The sequence below is a fragment of the Coturnix japonica genome, chromosome 8 (assembly GCF_001577835.2).
Source record: "Coturnix japonica isolate 7356 chromosome 8, Coturnix japonica 2.1, whole genome shotgun sequence".
NCBI classification, from domain to species: Eukaryota; Metazoa; Chordata; class Aves; order Galliformes; family Phasianidae; genus Coturnix; species Coturnix japonica.
Window position 1 is genome coordinate 13,886,661 of NC_029523.1, and position 25,243 is coordinate 13,911,903.

The 25,243-nt window shown below is 41.6% G+C and overlaps 2 protein-coding genes across 4 annotated transcripts in view; one reads left to right on the forward strand and one right to left on the reverse strand.

Moving 5' to 3' along the window:
- The window catches only part of HS2ST1 (heparan sulfate 2-O-sulfotransferase 1), a 66,125-nt gene extending 60,149 nt beyond the window's left edge, over window positions 1–5,976 (reverse strand). The window contains exon 1 of one of the 3 annotated variants that reach the window (XM_015870191.2): window positions 5,297–5,645. In XM_015870191.2, coding sequence (XP_015725677.1) covers window positions 5,297–5,420 — 124 coding nt within the window. In that variant the 5' untranslated portion in view covers window positions 5,421–5,645. Of the gene's footprint in view, window positions 1–5,296; window positions 5,646–5,801 lie in introns of those variants that run through there. The other 2 variants (XM_015870192.2, XM_015870193.2) reach the window with 2 other exon arrangements.
- Window positions 5,977–6,018: 42 nt separating this feature from the next.
- SELENOF (selenoprotein F) lies at window positions 6,019–23,734 on the forward strand. The gene is made up of 5 exons (XM_015870194.2): window positions 6,019–6,270; window positions 7,457–7,624; window positions 14,393–14,456; window positions 20,805–20,854; window positions 22,863–23,734. The coding sequence occupies exons 1-5, from the start codon at window positions 6,193–6,195 to the stop codon at window positions 22,992–22,994; spliced, it is 492 nt and encodes a 163-aa protein (XP_015725680.1). The 5' UTR covers window positions 6,019–6,192; the 3' UTR covers window positions 22,995–23,734.
- Window positions 23,735–25,243: the final 1,509 nt, after the last annotated feature.

The following is a 25,243-nucleotide window of genomic DNA, read 5'->3' on the forward strand; positions in this document are numbered from 1 at the left end:
TGCCGGGACAGGCTGCTGCCAGGGTCAGTAGGTGTTTAGGGAAGGCTGATCCAGCTGGTCAACCTTCAGATGCCTCACAGCACTGACTCCCTTTTTCACTAGAACTTTTATCTGCAATAGTTTTTCCAACCAGAAACACAGCCGTTCAGCTATTTTTCATCACCGCACTTCCATCGTGCTTGCTAAGTTAGTATTTAAAATATATAAACAAGGAAATAGCACCACATTTCAAACAAAGCACCACTATTTTTGTACTGTTTTGACAAGGTTTAAATACACTTCATATAAACAACTACTACAGGTTGCATACAATTTCATAAAGTAGCTGCATTTTCACTCAATTAAATGGCCATATGTGGACTACTCCATATGCAAAAGCCATCTACTTCCTATAGAGGAACAGGAACAGGGGAAAGGCGTTCATTAGCTGAACACAAGATCAGTCTGGACAGAATAACTAAGAGTGAGCAGTGACTCATGGTTGCCAGCCAGCAGATATGAAACTGACTTGCTCATGAAATGTTCAAACATCCCTAACTCAATAGCCAGGGGCAATACAAAGCCCAGCAAAAGAAAAAAAATCCATCTGCAAATGCATCACTTCACTGAATTAAGAAAGACAAAGAAATCCCAAGTCTCGTTTCACTTCAGATGTACAAGATAATCTGGAGAGGATTCTCTAACCTGTTATGCTAATTCCAAAGATTAAGTAGTTTAACAGGAGCTGTTTGAGGTGTCAGGTTTGTTTCACACAAACTTTATATAAAGCAAGCACATGCAACATAATCACATTATATAAAACACATGATCAGTCTGTTTAAACTTAGTAGAGAATTTGGGGGTCTGTGGTTTCCTATAGGTTTTGCTTTATTTTAAACCAGTTTTTTGATGATCACCTCTGTCCACTCACTCAATGACATGAAAATTCTAGCTGCTTCCTCTGCACCCAGAGGTAGAAAAAACAGAGGGAACATTAACAGCACTATACCATAATATCATGGTTTCAGTTGCTTTATCACAGAGTAAATAAAGTCATTTTAAATGACTTCCTGATTTCCAGTAGCTGTTACCACTTTTACAGTGCCAAGCACATCACTGAAACTGGCTAGGCATTGCATTACTGAAACAACCCAATCTCCCTTCTTCTGTAGAAAACAAACCTATGGAAGCACAGGGCAAAGTCCTTTACAGATGTGCTATTGAGTTCCACAGCCTTGAAGTAATTCCCTACTGCACAGCTACCATTACCAAATCTGTCATAGTGCACTAACTCACAAAGAATATGGTACCCTCATTCATTCCAAGGCAGCCCAAGAAGCCTTTTCTATCCAATGCAGCTGACTGTAGCCACGGTTCTTTCTCAGGATTTCTGCTGAAGATGGTATTTCAGCTCTTTTTGCTCTTTTACAACCTCACACATTAAAAAGCAACATATGTAGACATGTAATGATTCAAGCCTGGCCTCTTCCAATGGAGAATCTAGAGAGACAGTGCTTTCTCTGGAGATTTCCTCACCCCCTGCAGTACCTGGCAGGAGATATGAGCTGTACGCTCTATCTGGTCTCTCAGGTCCATTTCAGTTCTCAGAACTGCCCTCAACACATCTTTAACAAAAATAACCCCTTGCCAGACAGCAGATGCTGCTGTGAAGAGTTATTACAAGCAAAGGCAGAGTGCTCACCACATCACTAAATCTTTTTTCACTAAAAGTATGAGGCCTGCAAACTACAGGAAACAAAACTGAACTTTTTCATGCACAGCTCTACAAAAGAGGATAAAGGGGAAAAAAAAGCAGAGAACAGCAGCACCCGTTTTATCTTCTCTGCTGAAAACAGAGATATTGGAGTGCCAGCTGAAATGGTGAGATCAAGCCTCAGAGACTGTTAGCGAGGCTGAATGGTCTTGGGATGTGCTCCAGAATATGTGCCATTATGTACCAGTTGTAATTCAGATAGCACCAATTTCTGAGAAATAAAGGAATAGGAGCATTTGCAATATCCATTCCTAATAAAACACTAAGTATGAAATTACAAACAAACTAAATAAGATTTACGCAACTGCTCTACTACACACACAATGGGAAGTACAAGTGTAATGTGGAAGTGGTTTCAAAATTGTTTCAGGGATGAGAGGGGGAGTGGTGAGGGGAAACAGGAAGGAGACCAAATGAAAAAGCATGAGGGCACCAGCAAGGCCAAGTATGAGAACCTTTCACTGGCTGTACGTACAGTGAGAAAGCAGCATTAAAACCCCTATTTCTGGAAACACAGCAGATGAGAAAAGAGCTGCTGAAGAGTGCCTCAGGCTGCTATGAAGAAAATAATAACTATTGGCCTACAGAGTTATATTTTAAAGAAATGCTGGTGAATTATTTGCACAGCTGTGCATAGCCAGAGCTACCAACAATCAGACTGTTTATAAATGGGATCCAAGTATAAATAACACAGTAAGGAAGCATGCATGCTATATTTTGAGGGACAACTTAAGAAATTTTCCAGGTGATTTTCCAAACACACAACTGGCAAAACTTAGTGACAGCTGGGCTTCTTTCCAAATGCAAGAAAAATAAATAAATCACTTCAACATCCCCCAAAAGTAAACACACCCATTGCTAGAAAGCTTTGGAAGTTCAAACATTCAATTGCAGAGGTTCGCTACGTATCTGCAAGGTGCTTAGAACAGGATTATTCCAGCAGAATCAACTGATGAAAGAACAAAAATAATGCAACCTTGCAACTTGGCAATCAATTAATCATTAATTGTGTTTATTTTCCTTGGTTTAGGAAAAGAACCTTGGCCTTTTACATACTGAAACAGCACATAACAAGCCTGAAATTTGTTTGGCACTTTGTAGAAGCACTCCCGCTGCAGAGCTGACCTGTGTTTCAGCACTGAAGTCCTCACTGGCCACAGCCTGCCCATGGTGCCAATTTAGCTGCCTGTGATGTGTGAAGTGGAAAATAATACAAATGATGAATAGCTGTATGTACAAACCTCACCCGAAAGTACTTGAGATAGGACTGTGACAGGCCCTGTTTGTGATCTCACCCCCACAGACCATCTGTAGAGAGCTTAACAAGCCCAACAGCAGGAAAGGGTTACAGCAAATATTTCCTTTATTTTTGAACTCGAGTTATATTTCACATGATAAAGAAAACCATGGGTTTACACATACATTTTTGAACAGTATCATGATTACAGTTTTACCAGAGAGAAAGATGCAACACAAGCATTTATGGTGGCCACGTGCTTCTCTTTCTAAACTTCACAGATGAAAGATTTCCAGTGGTGACTGAATTTTACTTACATACAGAAATCACACATAGAGGAAGGAAAACAGAGGTTCCCTCTCTTCCCCCAGAAACACACTCCAAGTTGACGTTACAGGTAAGATGCTTAAAAATGTTGAAGAGAAACTGACCCTCGCACCAACTTTTTGGTACAGAAGCAGCAGTTCCCCATTTGTAAAGAAACTGAATGGAACCTGGCCAGAAAGTCTGACCAAACGCTATTAGACCTGTTGATAAGATTGCAGAATTCTCCTATTTGCTATCAGACCTGAATCCATTCCCCTTTCCCAGCCATAGGCTAATCCTCACAATTTCCAAGATGACAGTTCATCATCCGATCTATTCAAGCAAACACACAAAGTTCAAAACCCAGCACCCAAAGCACATCACATGACGCAGCATTCCCAACACAAGCAGCCAAGTGATGCACAAGCAGATCTGTTCCATTACCACCACACCACAGCATCAATGCTTCTTCACACACAGAGCCACTGTGAAGGGGACAGGGAGAAGGATGGAAGTGCATTAGGCCAGCTCATTAGTTTGACCCAGAGAAAACCATTTTCCATATTACAGCTCTGTTTAATAGTAATACCAGCAACACCATCAAGTGATTTCTGCAATGAAACGTTAACATTCACCAGTCTTAAAATATATACCAAATATGTAAAAAGGAGGCATTCAGACAGCGAGCTCTTTAACAAAGCATACGTTCAAGTTAAAAAACAGAACCTGATACCATAGCTGTTACAGAAAGCCCCTTTTCCCCCTCCTTAGGCAAGTTTTAGAGAATCACTGGTAAGGAAATCTTCCTATCGCACCTTCAATAAAGTTTACAATAGTTGACCCTTCTCCTGATGAAATAAAATCAGCAGAACACAATAATTAGATGCTTTTCCTACAACAGCGTGAGCTGCGTATTTCAATCCTCCATTTAACTTATTCATACCTACTGTGTATCTGTTGTGGAGGGAGAGGAGGTCTCTCCAATAAAACTCCATTCTCACTTTGCATTATGCCAACCCTCCCAAAGCCAGGAGCTGGATTTCCCTAAAGTAACCATGCCAGTAATGGGGGCACCATAGCCGCTGGCCTCAGCACTAACACATGCTCTGAATTAACTTTCCATTTCTCTTCCTCCTCCTCAAAATGTTGTTTCCAACTGCTGTGATGATGCTCTGATGATAATTACGACACATTTTCAACTGAAAAATGCACAGAACGCAACCATCCCATATATTGACCAGCTGAGCGACGCTGCTTGCAGGGCTCCAGCCTCTACAATTCCAGGTGGATGGGAGAGGAGCGCAGAGCTGCCAGGTCCCAGAGCGCTCAGCCAGCCCAGCCCAGCCACGCCACGCGGCTCTGCCCACACCAGGAGCTTGGGGGAAAGCTTCTCGTGGTACCCACAGCCCGCTCAGAGTCTGAACGCAAGTTCAGCATTACACGGATGATTTGATTCCTAGCAAGTTGAAGTGTTCGTGGTCTAAACACGTTATAAAGCCAAACAACGTGGGGCAATACCCCAGCAGAGCCTTTGACAGCCCCCGCGCACCGGGCCGCCCACCCTGCGCTGAGCTCGGTGGTGCACAAACCCGGCTGCGCGGGTACGTGCTTCACACCGTCGAGATCCTTCAGCACCGTGCATCGCACGCAAGTTCTGCGGCACCGGTAACCAAGCGCAGCTCGTGGCTTACCAGGCAGCCGTCACCCTACGGGGCTTTCCATCAGAAACGGAAGAACGAACCTCACACCGGAGTTCCCAACCCCGTAGTTTAACAGCAGCACTCGAAGCCGCGGCCCGCGACGGCGCCCCGGGGCAGCTCCCCGCCGCCAGGACGGCGCCGTACCGCACACGGCCGCGGCCCCGGAGCGGGGGCAGAGCGGTGTCGCGCCCCCCACCCTCCGGGCCGGGCCGGGCCCTCCTCGGGAAGCCGCCACCGGGGCTCCGCTCCGGCCCTCCCCGCCGCCCGGCCCAGGCCCGCAGCCGCCGCTCGCTCACGCACCCAGCTTGCCGCGGGACTCCTCCAGCTTCTGGATCTGGTTCTCCAGGAACAGCACGGCCACCCCGAACACCAGCACGGCCAGCAGCTGCAACTTGGGCGGCAGCATGATCCTGAGCAGCCCCATCGGCAGCCCCGGCGGCGCCGCCCGCCCGGGATCACGACATAACGCGGGGCCCGGCCGTGCGGACAGGCGGGAGCCGCGGCAGCCGCCGCTCCGACGGCACGAAGCGAGGGGAGTCGCGCTCAGCTCAGGGCCCGCTCACATCGCCCCGGCCCGGCCCCGAGCGCCGCGCGGCCGCCACTAACGCGCCACTACCGCGGCCCTCCCCCGCCTGCGCGCGCTGCTCAGCAACCGAACGCCCGGCCGCGCACCCCCCCAACATCGGGCGGAGCCGCCTCCTGCCCGCCCTGCCCCGCCCCTCCCGCCGTCCCATTGGCCGCGCTCGGCCCACGCCCCGCCCGCCCGCCGCGCTCTTCTCCTCCTCCTCTCCCTCCTGTCTCGTACCGGCCCCGCCCCGCCGTCCGTCTCTCGTTCGGTCCCGCAGCGGCGCTCGGCAGCAGCGCGGTGTCATTGCTCGGCGGCGCTGTCAATCGCCGGCTCTGGGCCCTGCGTGCCATCGGCTGCGGCAATTCGGAGCGGGGGAGGGCTCTGTCCCGGGGCTTCTCGCTGAGTGCCTGACTGGGACCGGCAGCGATCTCCTCCCCTGTTCCCGCTGAGCAGCGCGGTACCGAGCACACTAAAGCAGCGTTACCGCGGACTCCTCGCAGCCGTCGCTCGCTGTCGGTTCAGGCCGGCACTCTGCGCTCCGTCCCGCCGCTCCTTAGCAGGCAGCGCGGGGCACCCGCAGAGCCCGAGGTCCCCGCTCGTCCCGCCCCCCGCGCTGCTCGGTACCAAGATGGCGGTGTCCGCCGAGCTGGCGGCTGCGATGCGCTGCGGGCTGTGCTGGCTGTGCCTGCTGCTGGGGCTGCCCGCGGTGAGCGGGGTCGGGGCTGAGCGCGGCGGCGCTGCCCTGCGAGGAGCGGGGCTCGGGACGGGCGGGAGGGAGGTTTGCGGGCTGCCGATGCGGGCCCGCTCGCTGCCCTGCGGTCCGGGCCCCGGGGTCTGAGGGCGGTGCCGCTGGGCCAGACCCCGGCAAGCGGCTCCGGGTGGGGGAGGCCGGGAGCGGGCAGAAAGCACGGCCCGAGGGTTTGTCACTCGTCGATCCTCCCTAAGGCGGTCTGTAGCGGTGCTGTGATTGCTTTTGTGTGTTAAATTTTAATGTAAAAGCAAAGCAGTCCTACGACGGGCGTGCAACGCTGTACGGGAGGATGGACGTACTGCTGAGGTGGGGCTGACGGGTCTCACCCAAATGTCAGCGCTTCTGTTACAGTTCAGAGTCATTTTGGAGTAGCGCAATCGGGGCATAAAACTTGAGGAAAAATACCAAGGAGAGGTGATTTATGTGAGTGAGAAACGTGGCTCTGTGTCAGCATCTGCTGGCCCAGAACAACGCTTTGACCGCTGTGTTGTCACCTGCTCCAGCGTGCTCGTGTTCAGATGGGCCTTCTCTGAACGCAGAGGTGCTGCAGGCCCTTTTATCAGAGTTCAATCAGATGTTCATAATGCTGCAGGGTTTTTATCTACACTTGATTTTTCCAAAGAAAAAAAAAATCATAATCCTGTATACACTGTTGAGCAGTTTGGTCCACTTCATCACTCCCTGGTTGTGCTTTTCCCAAGCTCAGCTGTAAGACTCATTTTCCAGGTGTGCCTCCAGTAGTGGGATGTTTATTGGGATTGTTTCACAAGAGCATCTTTCACAGAGCTGCAGCTCATTCCTGACAGATGGTTTTTTGTTGTTCTTTCTTTGGAGCAGGCACAAGAGAGACCCCAGAGTGGTAGCAATATAGAGGAAAGTAGCAGATCTGTTACCTTAAATATTCACGTTGTACATGATGTAATAGTCATAATAGGAAATCCATTACTATTGGATTTAAGACTACTTCTCAAGATAAGGTGGTGGTTTGCACTTATGAGCAGGCAGTTAAGAGTAATAATAAAATGTTCACAAAATAATTAATTCTTTTGATGTTTAAAGCATCTAAAAAACTTAAAAAAAACAAACAAACAAAAAAAACAACTAATTGAATACTAATGTGTGCCATTGTGTTGATTTACAGATACACGTATATGGAGCACAGTTGTCATCAGAAGCTTGCAGGGAACTTGGCTTCTCCAGTAACTTGCTCTGCAGCTCTTGCAACCTTCTGGGGCAGTTCAATCTGAATCAGTTGGATCCATTCTGTAGGCAGTGCTGCCAAGAAGAAGCTCAGCTGGAAACCAGAAAGGTGGGTTTTGAACCAGATAAATGGGTTTTCTGAGGAAGAAATCTGACTTAATTTTTTTATAATTTACTCATGGGTGTCACTTACTTTGTGTCATAAACATTTTTGCATCAATAAATTTGGATCAAACAAGAACGGAATTTAAATCAATAGATATCTTTTCTGATTATCCTGAACCAGACCTAGATTTCACCCTGTAGCTGATGGTGCTTCTTGTGTAAGACTGAGCAGGTGCCATTTTGTGATTAGGGCTTTACATTAAAAGTATATGCAGTCTTTTCCATTTTAGTCACGCTCAGCATAGAACAGAAAGCACAGAGCTGGAAGGAGTCTCAAGGTTGTTTGACATATTCCTTTGCAGTGAGCCAGAATTTATTGTATATGCATAGGAACCTGGAGATTGTTTAATAGAAGTTTGTTTTTTCTCATTAGGTTGCTTGGTTTCATTTTTTTGTTAGGGTTTTGTAGCAAACATGAGTAATTTGCCGCTGAATAGAAATATTGGATTGTTCTACCCTCATGATTATATGGTTGAGTGCTAAATTATAGCATCATTCCTAATATTCTCTTGAATGCTTTTTCAGAGTGTGGAATTTCTGATATTGCTACATTCGTTCACAGCCGCTGTTTGGAAATCTGTTCATATCTGCTGAATTTCTGAAATTTGTGCCAAGTAAATCCCCCCGCAGACTAGGCAGCAGAAAATCAGTGCTGGGAGTTTTTATGTTAATATCTTAACGGATTGTATTCAGAGTCATCACATTTTGAACTGATTTGTGGTCTAACATAATGCCACTTATAACAGGCATCTGTAACTGAGCTTACTATTTTACTCTTAAATCTTTGTTCTACTGACAGTTTGATAGTTGGGAGTGAATAGACTTTAAATCTTAGAAGCGTTTTTTCCTATCCTTTTGCTTGAATGAATTTTTTAACCTTACTCTAAAAACCTGCATCTACATGCAAGATAACTTACTTGCTGGTTTGTAGCCTCATCTGTTGCCGAGCTCCAGAGTGGTGGTGCTCAGGGCTTTGTTAGTGCAATCACTTGCACAACTGAACATCCTCAGAAGAGAGGAATCTTTATTATTTTTGAGGCGTGCCTGCAGTATGCAGCCTATGAGCAGGTATTGCTATTGCAAGGCAACGTTCTAGCTGTCCGTGTTACAGACACACCATGCATGCTATTAGAATTCCAGCACAGACTTGAGGATTTGCAGTTAATTCTCCTTAAAAGCATGTGGGGAGGGTTAGAAATCTGGGAGTTTTCGTATCGTCAATCCTTTTGGAAAACAATCTGTGAAATATGCCCTATCCTAAAAATACTTTGTGCTGAGTAGCGTCAGTGGAAGCCCACATGTGGTGTATTTGTGGAACTCAGCTCTTTCATATCCTTGAAAGATATTTATTAATTCTCATCTTGTTATTGATCCAGTATTCTGTGAATTGACATGGTGGAAAATAGCTGCGAGCTGCTCTGGTTACCCAGTATGTGTCTCACTCTTAACTTCCGCTGCCATCTGTCCAATGAAATATTTTCATTACTTCATAATTTTACCGTAGGTAAAATGAAAAAAAATTCTTTCAGTTATTTTCTCCTCTACGAAAGATTTTGTATCCAGCTGAAGACTCATTCACAAGCTGGATTAAACTGTATTGCTTTAGACAGCTGCAAGTTTTAAGCCTCAGTCTGTCAGATGCAGAGCACTGCTGGTGTGTAAAACGTAGAAGGATGAAATGGAGGTGAAGGTAACTGTGCGTGAAATTGTAGTAGCAGGAGAGATTGTCCATATTTTGCAGTAGCCGAAAATAGCTGCACTCCATCTGCAGCTTTCGCTTATGCCATGTGATCATCTCAAGCATAGCCATAAGCATATTCCATTAATTGTGTATTATAATCTTAGGTTTATCTCAGCAATATATGCGTGTCAGAATTCCAATCAATGTTAGGAATTAACTGTGTGATGAAATCTGCCACCCGTTAATCATCGTAGTTGTACTGTGTGGGATTGCAGCAGCCCTCACAAATAAATATTTCTAAATGGAATTTTGAAGTATATTTTGCACACTATGATGTGTCGTTCTACAGCATTTGAATTTTCTATTGTCAAGTGTTCCTAATGGTGTGATGTCATGCAGTTTGCTGAATTAGATAACGTCTACTGTAAGCAAAAGTTGACCAGGAAATTTGTGGTATTAAAATGTATGGCATATATGGCCAACTCTTACAGGTAACAAGGTAACATCTTATGTGTCTACTACGTGTGTGCAACATTGTTTCTAGTGTATAACCCTATTGTAACACAAGGTGAATGTATTGATACAAAGTGCCCATGTGCACACTTTCCAAGTTCCTCAGCTGTGGGTAGTTGCTGCCTTGTACAGAATTCAGCGGAGGGGTCTGAAATTCAGACATTTTTATCTTTCTTGTGCGTGTGTTCAGGATTGTTAAAATATAAAAACTTGTCAAAGCACGACTTAATAATTTATTGGACTATCTGGCCTCTGCATTGTTAAGATAACGAGAAACTTAACATTATTTTTTGCTCAACTTGTATTAGATGTAACAATATACATCGCTAAAATATCACTGAAATTTAAAAAGGATTATTGTGTCTAATATAGAAAAACTTTGGGCCAAATTCACTGAAGGTTCATCTCTTCAGTCAAACTAAGATAAAAGGCACTGATCTGTCTGTAGCAGGATGAGCCTTACATGTGGGAGACTTCTTTCTGTTCTGAAGTGCGAAAGAAGGTTAGAACAACAGTAAATGGGAATTTGCTAAATGCGAGTTAAAATTGTGTATGTGCATCTGTGCTGGCAAATGAAATGTTTAATTAATTAAATCTGACCTCCTTCATTTAAGTACACATCTAGATAAAATGATTGACTCTACGTTTGTTGGAACAACTTCAGAATGTGCAGTTTCCAAATTAATTAAATGTACAAAGACAAGTAAATAGTTGATGTATTCCATTCTCAGTGTTTTCTATCTCCAGAGATTCCAGAGATGAAGAGATATTTGGAGATTATACTTCTAGAGGCAAATAGATGGTTAGATAGCAGAGTCATTCAGACATCATATTTCAAAACCAGAGCTTGAAATCTGCTAACCTTCTAATTTTTAGCTTACTTACAACTGCTCTCTTGGCTCAAGTACAAGCTTGTACACAGGAGCCCGTTTTCCACAACACTTATCCTCTATTCCACTTTGCCTTTCTGCTCCCACTACAGACCACAGAGATCCCAAGTTACCTCACTGCTGGGTGCTTGACTTCTACATTTTCTCCTGCATGCCTGTCTCACATTTACTGTTCGCTTGTCCTTACACCATACCATTGCAAAGAACAGAGCTAAAACCTTATCCTCTGGGAAGAATTGTTGCTTGGGGGTCCTTGGTTTGAAAGCACAAGAATGACGACACAATATTGCAGCAAGGAGCTGGGTTAGTACCAACACTGGCACAGCCTTAGGTAATACATTTTCCTGTATTCTGGAGATTGGAACTATAACACACAGCTCTGATATGTGTGCACACAGAAGAATTTCCAACCCAAAGCAAAGCTCAGAGCCTTTTCTGGTTACATTCTGAATATGTCCAAGGATGAAGGTTCTGCGGTCTTTCTTAGCAACTTAGCTCAGCGTTCAAACACCCACGATCCCATGGTTGTTTTTTTGTTTGTTTTCCTCTGGAAATCCAGTTTGAATTGCTTTCCTTGCAAATAATGAGTGCTTAGATCTGCTGGAAATCACTAATTCAGATAACACTTTTTCTGGCTATTTGAATCTTCGTGTCTAGACTCTTATAGATGGGCATCTCCCATCACATAATGAGCTGTGAATGAGAAGGGTTTCTTTGTAGCTAAATTTACCAGTGACTTCATTTCAGAACGATCTGTGTGGCTTTGCAGGCTTTCTGCATTTTGAACATCAATTCATTCTGTTCTTGACAGTGAGGTTTTCTGACTGCTGCTCTCCTAACCCACAGATTCTTGTCCGTCTTTTGTCTTTAGGGAAAAAGTGGAGTTCTCAGTTCTCTCCCTCACAGAAAATAAAACCTTTTATATGTTGTTGTGCATTCCCTTATTTCAATGAATCAAGTTTTCTATTTAAAAACTAAAATAAAAGAGTTGATAGTTTAGTATTCCTGAACCATCAAAACATAGTATTCCTGCAGTATCTAGTTTAGATACTGTCAGGCAGCTCTTTACTCCTTCATGCCTTTATATTAACAACCCATTACACTGCATGTTTTAAGACATGATGGTACTGTAATTTTTAGCTGATTGTAAATGCATACAGATCAAAGTTGATTGTCACTTTATAATGCATGGAGGGTCAGGTTTAGTCAGTGGTTACAGTAAAAAATGGGGGATAATTTAATGTATTTTTAAAAACACATCTGTTTTTGTCACTGTTGATGCAGCACCATGTGATGCTGATCATGATGAATGAGTTGAAAGTTGTAAAAAAAGTTGTAGCTTTGTAAAGGATGAGGGAAAAAGTTCAGTCTTTGTCATAAGAGCCTTAGGAAGAGTAACAGCTAGCAGGTTTTTAAAAAGAAGTTACTTATATAGATGCAGACGTGAGTCAGCCTGGAAGTGCATAACTAAATGGACACCAGTAATAGTTTAGAGACTTTACTTCATTGCTTGCAGCACTATGCACACTTTCATGAACACTAAAACAAGTGAGGCATTATTATAGAGTGCATTAGCTTGTAAGTTAAGCATTGTGTGGCGAACTGACTCGCCATGTTTGTATGCCTCCATTCTGAGCAATACATGTCATTCTTAGTCATATTGGAACACAGTCTATGCCTTCATGAAGAAGGAATCAAAAAAGTTCACAGCAATCTGCTCTGGACATGATGGAATAGTAGTGGCAGAAGATGTTCACAAGAATTCTCTTGTGGCCAAAGCAATGCAAATAAACCTGTGTTTCTTGCAAAAGGCACCTTTGTTCAAGTTACGAGTGAAGTCAATGGATTCTTTTGGTCTAGCTATATAAAGAGCATCTGCTTGTCCCAGCATGAATCTGAACTTTTTTTGTAGTAGCACATTTGGGCTTCAGTTACAGCAGAGATAGAAGCTCAATATATTTCTAAGCATCAGCAATTGCGCTGTTTTCTTTGCTAAAATTTTATGTGTGTCAGTTACTGGCTTGGAGGATTAGTCTGTAATCATGTGACGTCTTACATTTTAGATTCTCACAGTGATCTTGCTTCCATAGGAATCCTTATTGAAAGGAAAAATAAACTGGAAGAATTGTTTTCAGCAAAAAGAACTGACAAATGTTCATGTTACCATTGTCCTAAATCTGCTGTGCTTACTTCTTCATGCCCATAAAGAACATAATTGCTGAACAGATGGAAGAAGGCTATTACACCTCTATTTCTTTCTACTAATTCTTGATAGAAAAATGCGAGTAATTGTCAGCATATAGAACAAGGAGAAATGCTCAGTGCATTAGCAAGCATGCAAAGTAATATCTGAAAGTACGACTGCCAATATAATGGTTGTTGGAATGCTTTTAAAAGAATAATGAATGGAGGCCCAGGTTAAGTTTAGAATCTCACTATTCAATGTATGTAACTCCTCCATCTTAAAACTTCCATGATCTCAATCCAGAGAAATTTAGTTATTCAAGCTGGTATCTGAGATTTTTGTCTGTGCCTTTTAAATATTTTAATTTGGGGATGAAAAAAAGCTTGCATGTAGTTAAGCATATTTTTGAGAGGCTCTTCTACATATATTGTAGTGTAGTATTTTTAGTTCCATTTCCTGTGGAAGTAATGATTACTGATTCGCTGAGCTCAGGCAAGAAGCTGTAATTTCCTTGCAGATGAGCATAGAGTATTTCATATGTTCTGATCCACAGCACTTAGAGCAGTATCGAATGGAACTGGAAATCAGAAGATTCATATTCTGAACTGCAGATGCATTCCCTGGCTGCCCTGACTGCCAACATGGATGAGGGAGGAAATGTTAATAAAATTGTCTCACTTTGAGCTTTTTGTCACATCAAGTTTGGTCTTTGCTCCTTTTTCAGAAGGGTTTGCACTTAGTAAATTTTAAAGTGAAAGCATATTTTTAATTGCTTGTCTCCACAGGTTAAGTCAAACATTAATTTTACTTCATTTCAGCACTCTTATATTCTTCCGTCTGGACTTTCACATTTGTTATGAAAATGCTGCTATCAGAAAACAGGAGCTAGTATTCACTGTTTATAGAATTCAAGAATGTTTAACTGAAGCTTATTCTGTCGGCCCCTCTCTAAGCAGTAGGAGTTCCACAGCCAGAAGGAATTTGGTAAACAGTATTGACAGCTATTTCTGAGATGAAATGCCAAGCTTTACAGTAGAAAACTCTATTTTGGTAGCAAGAAAAATCTGCTGCTACCTTATATTTAAGATTCACCATACTGTGGAGCCAGTTGCCAGAAAAACAAAGTTCAGAGATGTGACCTTACACAAGAGCAATACGTCTATTTTTATTGAGATGCTACCTTTTAAAGAACTGAAGTGAACTTATTTTATTTTTTTTTAAAAGCAGTGAATCTGGGTACCTTGCATAGGTAATTGAGGAGACCAATGTCTAAGTGCAGGCATTGAGGTTAGCTCAACGTCACTATCTTCTCAAAGACAAATAGATGAAATATTTCAATAGCAAATCTAATGAACTGATATTGATGCTCAGATCAATAGATTACATGCCATGAACCATCAAGTAGTTTATACTTCTATTAACAACTTCTATATATTATTGCAGCTTTATGCAGGAGCTGTCCTAGAGGTATGTGGATGAAAACTGGGAAGGTTCCCTCAAGTCCAGGGTAAGTAAAGCTACTGTTGTTCTTTAAAATACAAAATACCATCATAGCAAAATGACAAGATGTGCTTTTAATGCTACTACAAGTAGTCATAAGTTTCATATATTGTGTCAGAAGAGTTGCAAGTTGTATTACCTTAATTGAAGGTGGTCTAAAGAACAAGTAATAAAAGGAATTAAAACCAGGCTGCAGTTAGTATGAGTTACACTGCTTTGGACTTCCCTCCTCCCACTCCAGTCTTCACACAGTTCCATTAACTGACCACAAGGCCGGAGGAAAGATTCTTTCCTGCTGTTTAAAACACCAAAACAAGAACTAATTACATTGCTTGTGCTACTTAGGGGTGTGAGGAGACTTGTATTAGTAGAGGTAACTGTGTAATCCCCATGTTCATTCAAACTCAGCACACTTAAAAATAACCCCAACTTCTCTATGTGCACTGTAAAAGATCCTCCAAAAGCTTTCAGTGCAAAGGAAAAACTTACAAATGCTAATAGTTTGCTTTTCCATCCTTGTTCATCTGAACGAATTCTTCTCTTTGAGATGGTAAAATGAAGGGAGGGATAAACAGACTTTTTCCTCAGCAGTTTCTGCTGTTACCCAATCTGAGTCTCTTGCGATTGGATTTGTTGCTACGGTTATTGCAGGAGGTTGATGAGGTAAAATTTAGAAGCATAATTAGAAAATTTTAAAAAGCAGTAGAATGTACACGTGTAGCTAGCGTTATTCTTTGTAATGCCATCGCAGCCTGCTGAGTGCTTCTGTGAGCGTGGCCAACGGTACCTGTTATCTTTCTCAAATAAAGCTTCTCATGATAAGTCAGGTAACAGTTTACATTCCTGTAAACCTCTGTAGTATGTTCAGTACTGAGATATTGTTTCCTGCTCAGTTTCCCATAAGAAGAGAATGCTGCATAATAAATTCTATACTGTAAAAATAATTCCTTTAGCACGTATGTTTTGAAATTGCTCCTTATAAAACAGCTTTTAAACATTTATTATTCCATCAAAGTAGGACACTGAAGGTATAAGTGACAAAATTCTTAGATGAAGTAAGATCTTCTTAGACCAGCTGGCACAGACAGTGAAACAGTTTCTGGCTGACATAAAACTGAGGCTCTGAGGTAGAAAACAAAATTGGGTAGGTCTGTGACTAATCTAATATATTTGTTTGAAGTAGACTTTTCAGTGGCAGCCCTGCTCTGTTCATGATCAGATACAAGATCACAAGGTCTGCACTCCTATGTTCTTTTTGCTGTGTTTAGCAGCACTGAATTAGGCTGGCTTTTTACACTGAACGTTTCTTTCACATCTTGGCATTCTTTTTGTTCATCAGGAGAATAATTCTGACCTTTCACTGTGTGACTTGTAGTGACACAATGAATGTACTCCCAGCAGATGTTACAGAAAGTCCTTCATCCTTGAACTCACGCAACACGCAACTACATTAGATCCTCTGGCTTCAGGGAGTCAGTAAGCACTGCTGTATTGCTCAAGTTCTGCAGCTGTGAGGGGAATCTTAGAGATACTAGAATGTAGTCTGCTGGGGGGTGGGGGTGCACTTCTGGGTAAGATCACTTATTTCCTCATTCACTTTATCTGTCGTTCTTAAGTATTGCTAACAGAAATCTGAAAGTTAGAATAATATTTAGTGTTATTTTTGCACAAGTCAGTATAATTCTTGCTAAGCAATGTAGGATATTCTAATGAGAGACATCCATCATTCTATCATAATCTTTTGTAATTAGGTTATATACATATATACAAACTAAACAAATCCTTCAGATTGAGGCACATCTCTATCATTGCTGCTCTCGTGTTTCACACCCCATGTGTGATAATGAGAGATCAGTTATTTCCCGTAGCACTTTTTGTATACACGTAGTGTTTCTTATTTCTAATTAATAAAAATCAGGTGTATGTACTGCACTCAGAGTTGCACAGAGTACCACGCAGAATCATGATTCGATAAAATGTTAAGTCTTTTGTCTCCTATCACTAGTATTTTAATGTGTGACCCATTTCAATGCATCACAGAAAGACCTGAAATACTTTTCTTGGAGCAGATCATTCTTGATGCTAATTTTGCAGCGTTCCTCTTTACTGATGGAGGTGTTCCTTTCTGATGCAGCTCTCGGAGTACTGACGATTTTTTGTGCTGATCAAATTATAGACCTCTTTGTTTTAACAATCATGGGTAGAAGGGATGGTCACCTTCATCAAAAAAGTATGCTGCTACTTTTCAGGGTGTGATCAGTATCTTTAGCGTAATTTAGCTGTGATGCAAAGTTGTTTATCTGTATGTAGTGTTGAGAGTTTAGTAGCTAAAAGGTTCTGGGGACTAAAAATCTGGCATCAACTGAGAAGAGTAGGTACAGTTTTAAAACTTGGATGAATACATATGGACATACTTAGTTAGAAAGGTGCCCGTAGTGTCACAGTGATAAGCAGTGCAATAAATCAAAACAGGACGCATGGCTTAAGTAGAAGAAGGATTGAAAATTTGAACAACTGGACTTTTGCATTACTGGAAGATACTTATTCACATCAGATTCTTGCTAGAAGACATGCTGTAGCTTACCAGGAGGAAAAAAACATGCAGTAAAAATCCATTGCTGATGACATGATGCTGAAGTTAATAGCTAGTTAGGACCTCTGTTGTCTTTTTCTGGAATAAAATCTGGAACTGATGTAATAGGGCAGTAAGTTCTTTTTTTCATCTCCTCCAGGCCTTTCTGATCCGAGGCTGTTACATTCCTTCTGATGCGTATGGAGATGAACAAGGTTGAAAATACTTGTCTGTGTGCATAGTTGTTTGAAGATAAGTGTGAAATTCTACAGCTATGTGTATTGACTCCCATTCAAGGATTAATAGATTAACTTAACATTTTGTATTTTTCCACTTACAAATCAAGCACGAAATCTTTTCTCCTAAAGCAGGAAACTAAATAATACAAGTATTTCTGAATGTAGATATCCTCAATAATTTGGATTGTGCCCTTAATATATTAAAAGTAGATAGTCAAGTCTTTTAACAAAGGACTAATGCCAAACATACTGATCTGCAGCTTACTATGATGCCGTGTGAAGTCATGCCCATTGAGGTCAGAAGGCTTTCCTGCAGTATGTTCGGCTTCAGAGAGAATAGCACAGGTGTCTGCCACCGAATACATAGACTTGCAGTTTGTATGTGAGTTATTCTTCAGTTCTTTAGCAATCTCTGTCTAGGATTCTAGGTCTTACTTCTAACAGACTTGTTTTAAAGCCCTGTTGAAACAAAGGTACAATAGCGGTAAGTTTCTGTGTTGTATGTAGGCAGAGGCTGCTCCTAGGTCCTTAAAAGCATTGTTTGATGCTTGGTGTGACCCATCTTTGCGTAACAGCTTGGTACTCAATAGGCTTTGAAATGTCTGTACGCATCTGATCCTTTTCTCCCTTTCGTGCATTCAGCAGATTGCCTTGGAGAAGCCAGTGGGCTGTCTTCTGCTCTGCAATCTGACCTTTAGCTGTAGCTGATCAGAACGGCAGTCAGGTCGGCTGTGCAGCCTCACCTCAGGGTTGCCTTCAAACAGAAGGCATATGCTTTGGTACTGCATGTGTTTTGTAACAGCATAAGGTGAAGTGATTTTCTTAACGTTATGTGACAGGACAGTCACAAGGCAGGCAGTAGAACAGCTCTGACTTCGAGTCTGGTGTTTAATTCACCAAAAATAGTGTCATGGCACCAAGCTCAGAGTTCATCCTGCAGAAATCAAAGTGGAAAATGCCTTTCTCACTCACCCATGAATGAACTGTATTAAATACTTTTTCTCTGCAGTATGTGATTTCTGAAGCTGCTATGGGCAGAGGAAAATTGGAAGATATCCAGAATCTTAGTATTAAGCATCAGGCTATTAAGCAGTGGTGTAAATATGTGCAAACAGCCTTAGCAACAGTTGGGGCAGTGCAGAAGGGGGACCATGTGCACCGGGGTAAGCTGGCAGCTGCATGTCTATTCCACAACCGTGTATTCAACTTAGAGCCTGATTTTGTGGAAAAGTGGGGTTTGATGGGATAATCTGTATTTTTAACGCATGTCAGGATATCAGTTTCTTAATTTAGCTTCCAAAATTGAGAAGATAGAAATTATAAAAAAATATATATATTACGTTATTCTTAGTTGCATCATAGAAATTCAAGTGACCAATATAGAAAGTCGCTATGATGAGCATTAGAAACCAATATGCCACTAACAAAAAATGGTTTTGTTCCAGCTGTCTAAAATTTCAGGAAAAATGCTCTATAGTGCTTCAGCGTTCAGAAGATTCAGACGTTTGACATTGATACAAAGGTGTAATAGCTACTTCTAAAGTGACAAAATGTAAATCAACCTAGAGAATATTTTCTTCTTTCGCCTAATTCTGTCCACGTTTTATGAGCTTCTTTCCTCCAACACTGCAGCCAGTGAGCAGCCACTCATGTCCCAGTGAGCTTTTATCTGTCACTCAGTTAACCAGTCCTCACACCTGCTAAAGGCTGAAAGTGCTGCAGCCTGAGCTAACCTCTAAAGGCTGTTCTTAAAGAGTTGAGTTCCACAGTCCAGATCTGTTTGAGATTCCATTTCACTGTGCCATCTTACTACTTCTCTTTAAGCTTTGCAATTAAATATATTCCATATACCGACTGTTTCCTAAAACCTCCTTTTTATATTAAGTCCTACACAGTGATTTCAGCTTCAGATTTTTCAGTTTGCAGGGAAAAAGCCCCATGTAATTGTTCAGTTCACTGTGAACTTGAGAAACATTGCCACTTTTTTTTGTATCTTGCTAGCAGAGCCCAGACAACTAACAGCTCATAGGGGCATAGGAAAACAGCGTCTGAAAATGGCCTCGGTGTGAATTTATATCAGAGCTGAACTCAAATGTGTGAGCAAGTACTGGTGGTTTCGTGCTGTTTGAAATTGTTCTGTGAGTACAGCTTGCAATGTGACATTAACGTTCTCCAGAAAGAAGCAAGATTTCTTTTTCTTCAAGTACCGGCCTTTCTAGCAGCTCACTGTGCCATTTTGTTATGAACTTGTTTATGCTGCACAGTGGTTGGTACAGCCAGCAGAGTATTTGATTTTGTTCTGTACCAGGAACACAGTAAAAAACTGGAGAAAATAAATGTCGCTCTGTATATACGTACTGAGGAAATGTTAAGGTAACTGTCTTCAGTAATGTAGAGAAAGGTATAAAGATGTCAGAGGACATCTTTACAATTACCCAGGAAAGCACTACATTTTGTGAGGCAGCACGAGGCGTTAGTCCTGAGGTTGCTCTCATCTTCATGCCCCAGCTGGATGCACCGCAATTCGCAAGAGATGCATTGTTGTCTAACCTTGAAAAGGCAGCTTTAACATGCAGCCAGCACCTCCGTGAGAGTCAATCCATGCTGACAGTGTTCATCCTTGGGGAGACTGCTGGCGTACCGCAGGAGCTGCCTGAATCCACTTAATGTCACTATAGATACTAAATTCAGCTTGTAGTGTAACCTGAGTGTAATGGGAAATGAAGACTAAGCTATTTTCTAAATAAATTTTAAATACTTCTGCAACTCATATATTCATTAAACTTAAGTGTTTGGAAGTAGTGGATTATGCTCACATTTTGTTCCCAAATCAGACATGCTGTCAATATTCTTTTTAAAGTTCACATTAACACAGGGATGGAGTGCTGTAGGGATACAGGGTCTGTGTAGCACTCACATTTGTATGACCAGCACTTCAGGTGAAGAATCCGTCCATCAGCAGCCGATCTCTCTGTGGCATGGCAGGTCACGGAGCCCATGGTGAAGCTGACTGCTTGCTTTTAGGAGTTTGAAGAAAAGAGGAGATACCAGCTTCTCATTTCCTCTTCTTGTTTCCATGGTGGTTTTCAGCATGTAACCTTGGAGAGCTCTGTAAGACAAAGCTGTTTGTCTTGTGTGCAAGAATAACACCTTTAGCCACAGTTTCTTCAGTGCCCTTTCACCAACTGCTGCCACTTGTATGCAGTGTGCCGAGGGCGTTTGTTTCACCCGTATCTTCCCTCACAGAGCTCATTTCCAACTAGAATTTGACTGCCCTAACAAATCCCTTCACATCCACATATACAGCTGTGTATGCGCGGATCTGCTGAGGACTGTCAGTTGTCCATGCACAGGAACTGATCCACACAGCTGCACTACTGTCCAAGGAAAATCTGAGCTTGTTTGGGACACTGGTAAAAATAATTTTCCTTAGGCATACCGTTTAGAATTAATGCTTTTGTGAAGATATTGAGAATTCTGCCATTAATTTCTAATGCTTTTTTCCATGGGAAAGTTTGATTCTCGTTTTTTCTCCATATTGTAGCTTTTGTCAGGAGTGATAAGCCTAAGCTCTTCAGGGGACTGCAAATCAAGGTAAGTAATAACCAACGGGTTTTTGTGTTTTCCTGGGGTCAGGGGAAGCATATATTAAGAAGAATTAAGCCTGGTGGAAACAGCCCTTTTATGGAGCATCCTTATTTGCTGATGAAATAATCCTTCAGGAGAAGATGTACTTTCATTGCCAATATAAATCTATCCAAGTTTTTGCAGCTAACGCTAATTGGGTCATTGCTAAGCAGTGGTGCCGAATCTTTGTTGTTACTGGGGCCCAAGGAGTTGTTTGTTTTTATGTTTAAAACCAATAACAGGTATACTGAAACCCTTAAGTAAAAGCAGATGTTTCAAGAACGTGAGGAATGCTTGCATTCTGACCTGATTCTGTGGATATCTTGTGTTTACTTGAGCTGCTTCTGCCATGCTTTCAATTCTTTTTCTCTCAATCTGTTCTTCATTTTCTCATGCAGCTGCCATTTCCATACTTTCATTGATTCTTGGATATTTCTCCTTCCTCTCAGATCTTCCTCAGTTTGTTTTGGTTCTGTTTAAATTTAGCCTTCAAACATCCAGCTTTAAAGAACTGCATACACTGAATGGTTTTTCCTATGACTTTGGTATAGGCAAAGCTGCGTGAGCCACACTGCCTTAAGCACAAGCAATTCTTTGTTTTCAGATTCTAGTGTAAAACTTAAAATCCTACGTGAACTTGCAGGGTACTTCACAGATACACATCTTGATTCTCACATCTTTGTGCTCTCATCTCTATTCACCAAATGGCACCATCTGGAGTCACTTCATAGCTATGCACGGGTGAAATAAGCAGTTTGTCTTCTCAGCAGCATCTAAAGCAGGTTTCCTCTGTCTGTCTCATGTATTCATGTATGTCCTCCAGTTTCTTTCATAAGCATTCTCTCCCGTATATCTGAACGTTTCATTTTTATTTTAAGCTTTGTAACTGTATTAGACATTAAAGCAGTCTATACTTCAATCAGTATAAAACATTATTGGGAAAAAGATGTACAAATGAATCTGGGATTTATTTTACAAGACTTTGGGAAAACCAATTAGAGATGCTGTTAGCTTCATTAACCGAAGCCAACTAGGTTAGCTGTGTAATAGGGTAAAGTAAAATACCTCTAGTAAAAATCTTTCTGTAACCTTACATTGCTACATCCTTACAGCACTGCTAAAAGCTCTTATTTGCATTACATATTTTAGGATTTCAGAAGCATTACCAGCACTACCTGCAAGACATAGTAGGCACAAATAGAGCACAGTAGTAGGCAAGAAAGTAATTACATCAAAAATTGATAGTATTCCTTTGCACTGTTTGACCAGAAAATTCTAAAGTTGTTAAAAAGTAAATTAAAAAGTCCAATGGCTTTATGAGAAGAATCATTAATCTGCTTGACTCAGAAATCAAACTGAGGGGCTTACAACAATTAAAGCAGAATACCTTATTTCCATGCAAGCCTTATGGCGCTCTCTCATGCCCATGCACTGTATCCACAGCTGCCAGGGATGTAGAGCTTGCAGCATCTCTGTCACTACAGCTTTAACCTCCCCTCTTCCTTAATCTTTCTTTGCGTCTACTCCTTTAAGTTTGGACAGAGGAGGCAACAGTAATGTAGGAGAGAACAAGCCATAATCTGATTCATGTAGATGTTTTCTTCAAGAAAAGTAGAATATATTGTTGGTAAACATTCTATCAGTAACATTTGTAAATGCAGAACAAAACACATGGCACTGAAATATTTATAGCATTAAGTAAGCGTTATCAGGAACAACCAAGCTGAAGCATGGGCTGCAATGATTTTTTTCCTAAGCTTATATGGGTTTTATAGCATAAGCTGCCTCGCCTGTATTTTCTCCAATACTCCAATTTCATTTAGCACTTTTTTTTAGGTGTTCATACTTCATGGTGTTAATCTTTGAGCTTATTTCTCTTCTTGATTTATTTAACTGATGTAAATAAATTGAGAAGGGATTTAAAATGGAGAATGCATTTTTTAGCCCAAGGGAACTGACTTGTTTCTTTCCGCAGTACGTGCGTGGTTCTGACCCTGTACTGAAGCTGCTGGACGACAGCGGGAACATTGCAGAAGAACTGAGCATCCTCAAGTGGAATACAGACAGCGTGGAAGAGTTTCTAAGTGAAAAATTAGAGCGCCTATAAATCACTGCTTTTGCGTTCCCTTTTCAGGTCTTTTCATGGTAATCATCTCCGATGAAACGTGCTGCAATTGTAAAAAACATTCCAGTTTCTATGTTAATTTTAAAATACCTATTGTGCTGTACTGAACGGCTTGTAATTGGAAGGGGGAGCTTCAGAACTCATCTGACAAATTGACAAACAAAAGAGCTTGTCGTATATTTCAGTTTTTAGTGCATTTATCAATAACAAAACGCTGTTTCCAACTTCGTTCTGCAAATATCATTTTGTTACAATCAGGCTTATATTTTGGGTTTTTTTCACAAACATCCTTTAAATTTAACAGCTTCAGATGATTGAAATGGTTACCATGTTCCTGTATGCTGCTCTTTATAAACATTTCACAACCAAAAGCAAGGTAACGTCTCCCAGAGAACCTTGACTGCTGGTGCCCTCTTCTTTTTTGTATTTGCAGTGTCTCTTTTGTAGAAGCATTGTTGACCATGAGTGTATAGTTCGCGGGTTTTGAAGCTGATGGAGGAACTCATGTTGTGGTGCTGCAGAACATTTGGTGAGCACGCTTTAGTGAAGACTGCACAGAAAACCACTGAGGTGTGTGCTAGTCAGATGTCAGGTGTGCTTTGCATCAAGTGTTTTGCTTCAGAGAACATGAAACAGAAGGAAAAGCTTTTCAAGACCTATAATTTCCACAAATGTATTGGAATTCTCTCTATCAAATAAATTTATAAACAGTTCTTCTAAAATGTATGCTTTATGTTTTTCTTTCTCATTTGAAATGTATGCACACAGGAAAACATAGACAAACCTTGTATGATTTGTCAGTTTTGCCCCCCACACACACTTAGAGCGAATCAATATGGCAAGCAAGAATAATGCTTTTTTGATTTTTCTTTAAAAAAAGTTTCATTATCAAAAATACATCTTTCCTTTAGCTACTTCATGCTCATCAGTTTTTGGATGGACGGATGTTACACTATAGCCTGAATTGGTACCATTATATTCCTCATATATAACTTTATCTGTCAAGGGATTTATTTTCTTTACAGTTTACACCCCAAACTTCGGGAAGAAATTATCAGCTTCATAGCAGAACAAGAATAATAGCCTAGAGACTAAACTCACGCTAAACCAATAGAATTAGATGCTCTTAAGGTGATTCTTAGGCCTGGCTTTCTGAGTTTTCATTCTCTGAATCATTCCTATAAATGTTTAAAGGTGGGTACCGCTTGGTCATGATATTATCCTCTTTCCTTTATGTTCCACTTCTATCCATTATAAGGATGGGAGTGAAACACACTGCCCATCTCCCAAACAATTCAGCATGGGACAGCTACAAAGTGGTTACTGCTGTCTCTGCCAAACCAAATGCAAACTAAAAAAAAAAAAAAAAAAGCACAAATCTTTGCAGCTGGTACTAACTTGTCCCAAGAATAAATCCATGTTGTGTCTGACATGCGATGCTCAAGTCAGCATATAAGCTGCAACCAGAACATATGGTGTGACAACCGTAGCAAAAATATGCTGCCATCCACTGGTCTTTTAAAATATTGACTATATCCCACACTTCTTGTTTCTGCATTTGCCAAAAATGGATTTTTGTTCCTGCACTGATGATTTACTGTGCTACTTTCAACAGAATATTTTAGCTGTGTCCTTGCCAGATCCTCTCTACCACTCACCACAAGGACTGTTCACTTCATTTGATATTTAGCAAACATTTCTGTTTCTCTCCCAGTATTTCCTATGTCCTCCTCCTTACCACAACTGCCCAGTGAGTTTCTGATTTTCACCCACCCTCTTCCTTCTTTCTTTCTTTCCATGTCTTCCTGCTGCCAGCCTGCTGTTTTCACACAAGCTTCTTCCAGCACCAGGCCCTTCACTCCTGCTCTCATGTGTCTTGCTTGAAGCAAGGACCTCACTCTTGTAGCAGGCAATAACCACCCTACAGTGGAAAACTGTGACAGACCAAAAAAAGTCTCCAGCATACCTGGGTTTCATGCCTGCAGCCCCAGCTGTTTCTATAGCCTCTTACCTTTCCCTGCACTGTCTCTCCCATATTTCCAACAGGGGATCTCCCAGTTTTGATCCTTTTCTGTATTGATTCGTATTTCACATATTAACCTTGCCTTGTAATACAGAGATTTATTCTCTTAACTTAAAAGCATGCACAGCACACATCCCTGAATTTCCCCATCTATTGGAAAATACAGAGAGAGCTCTTTGCAGTTCAGTAACAGAACTGTGGAACCTTG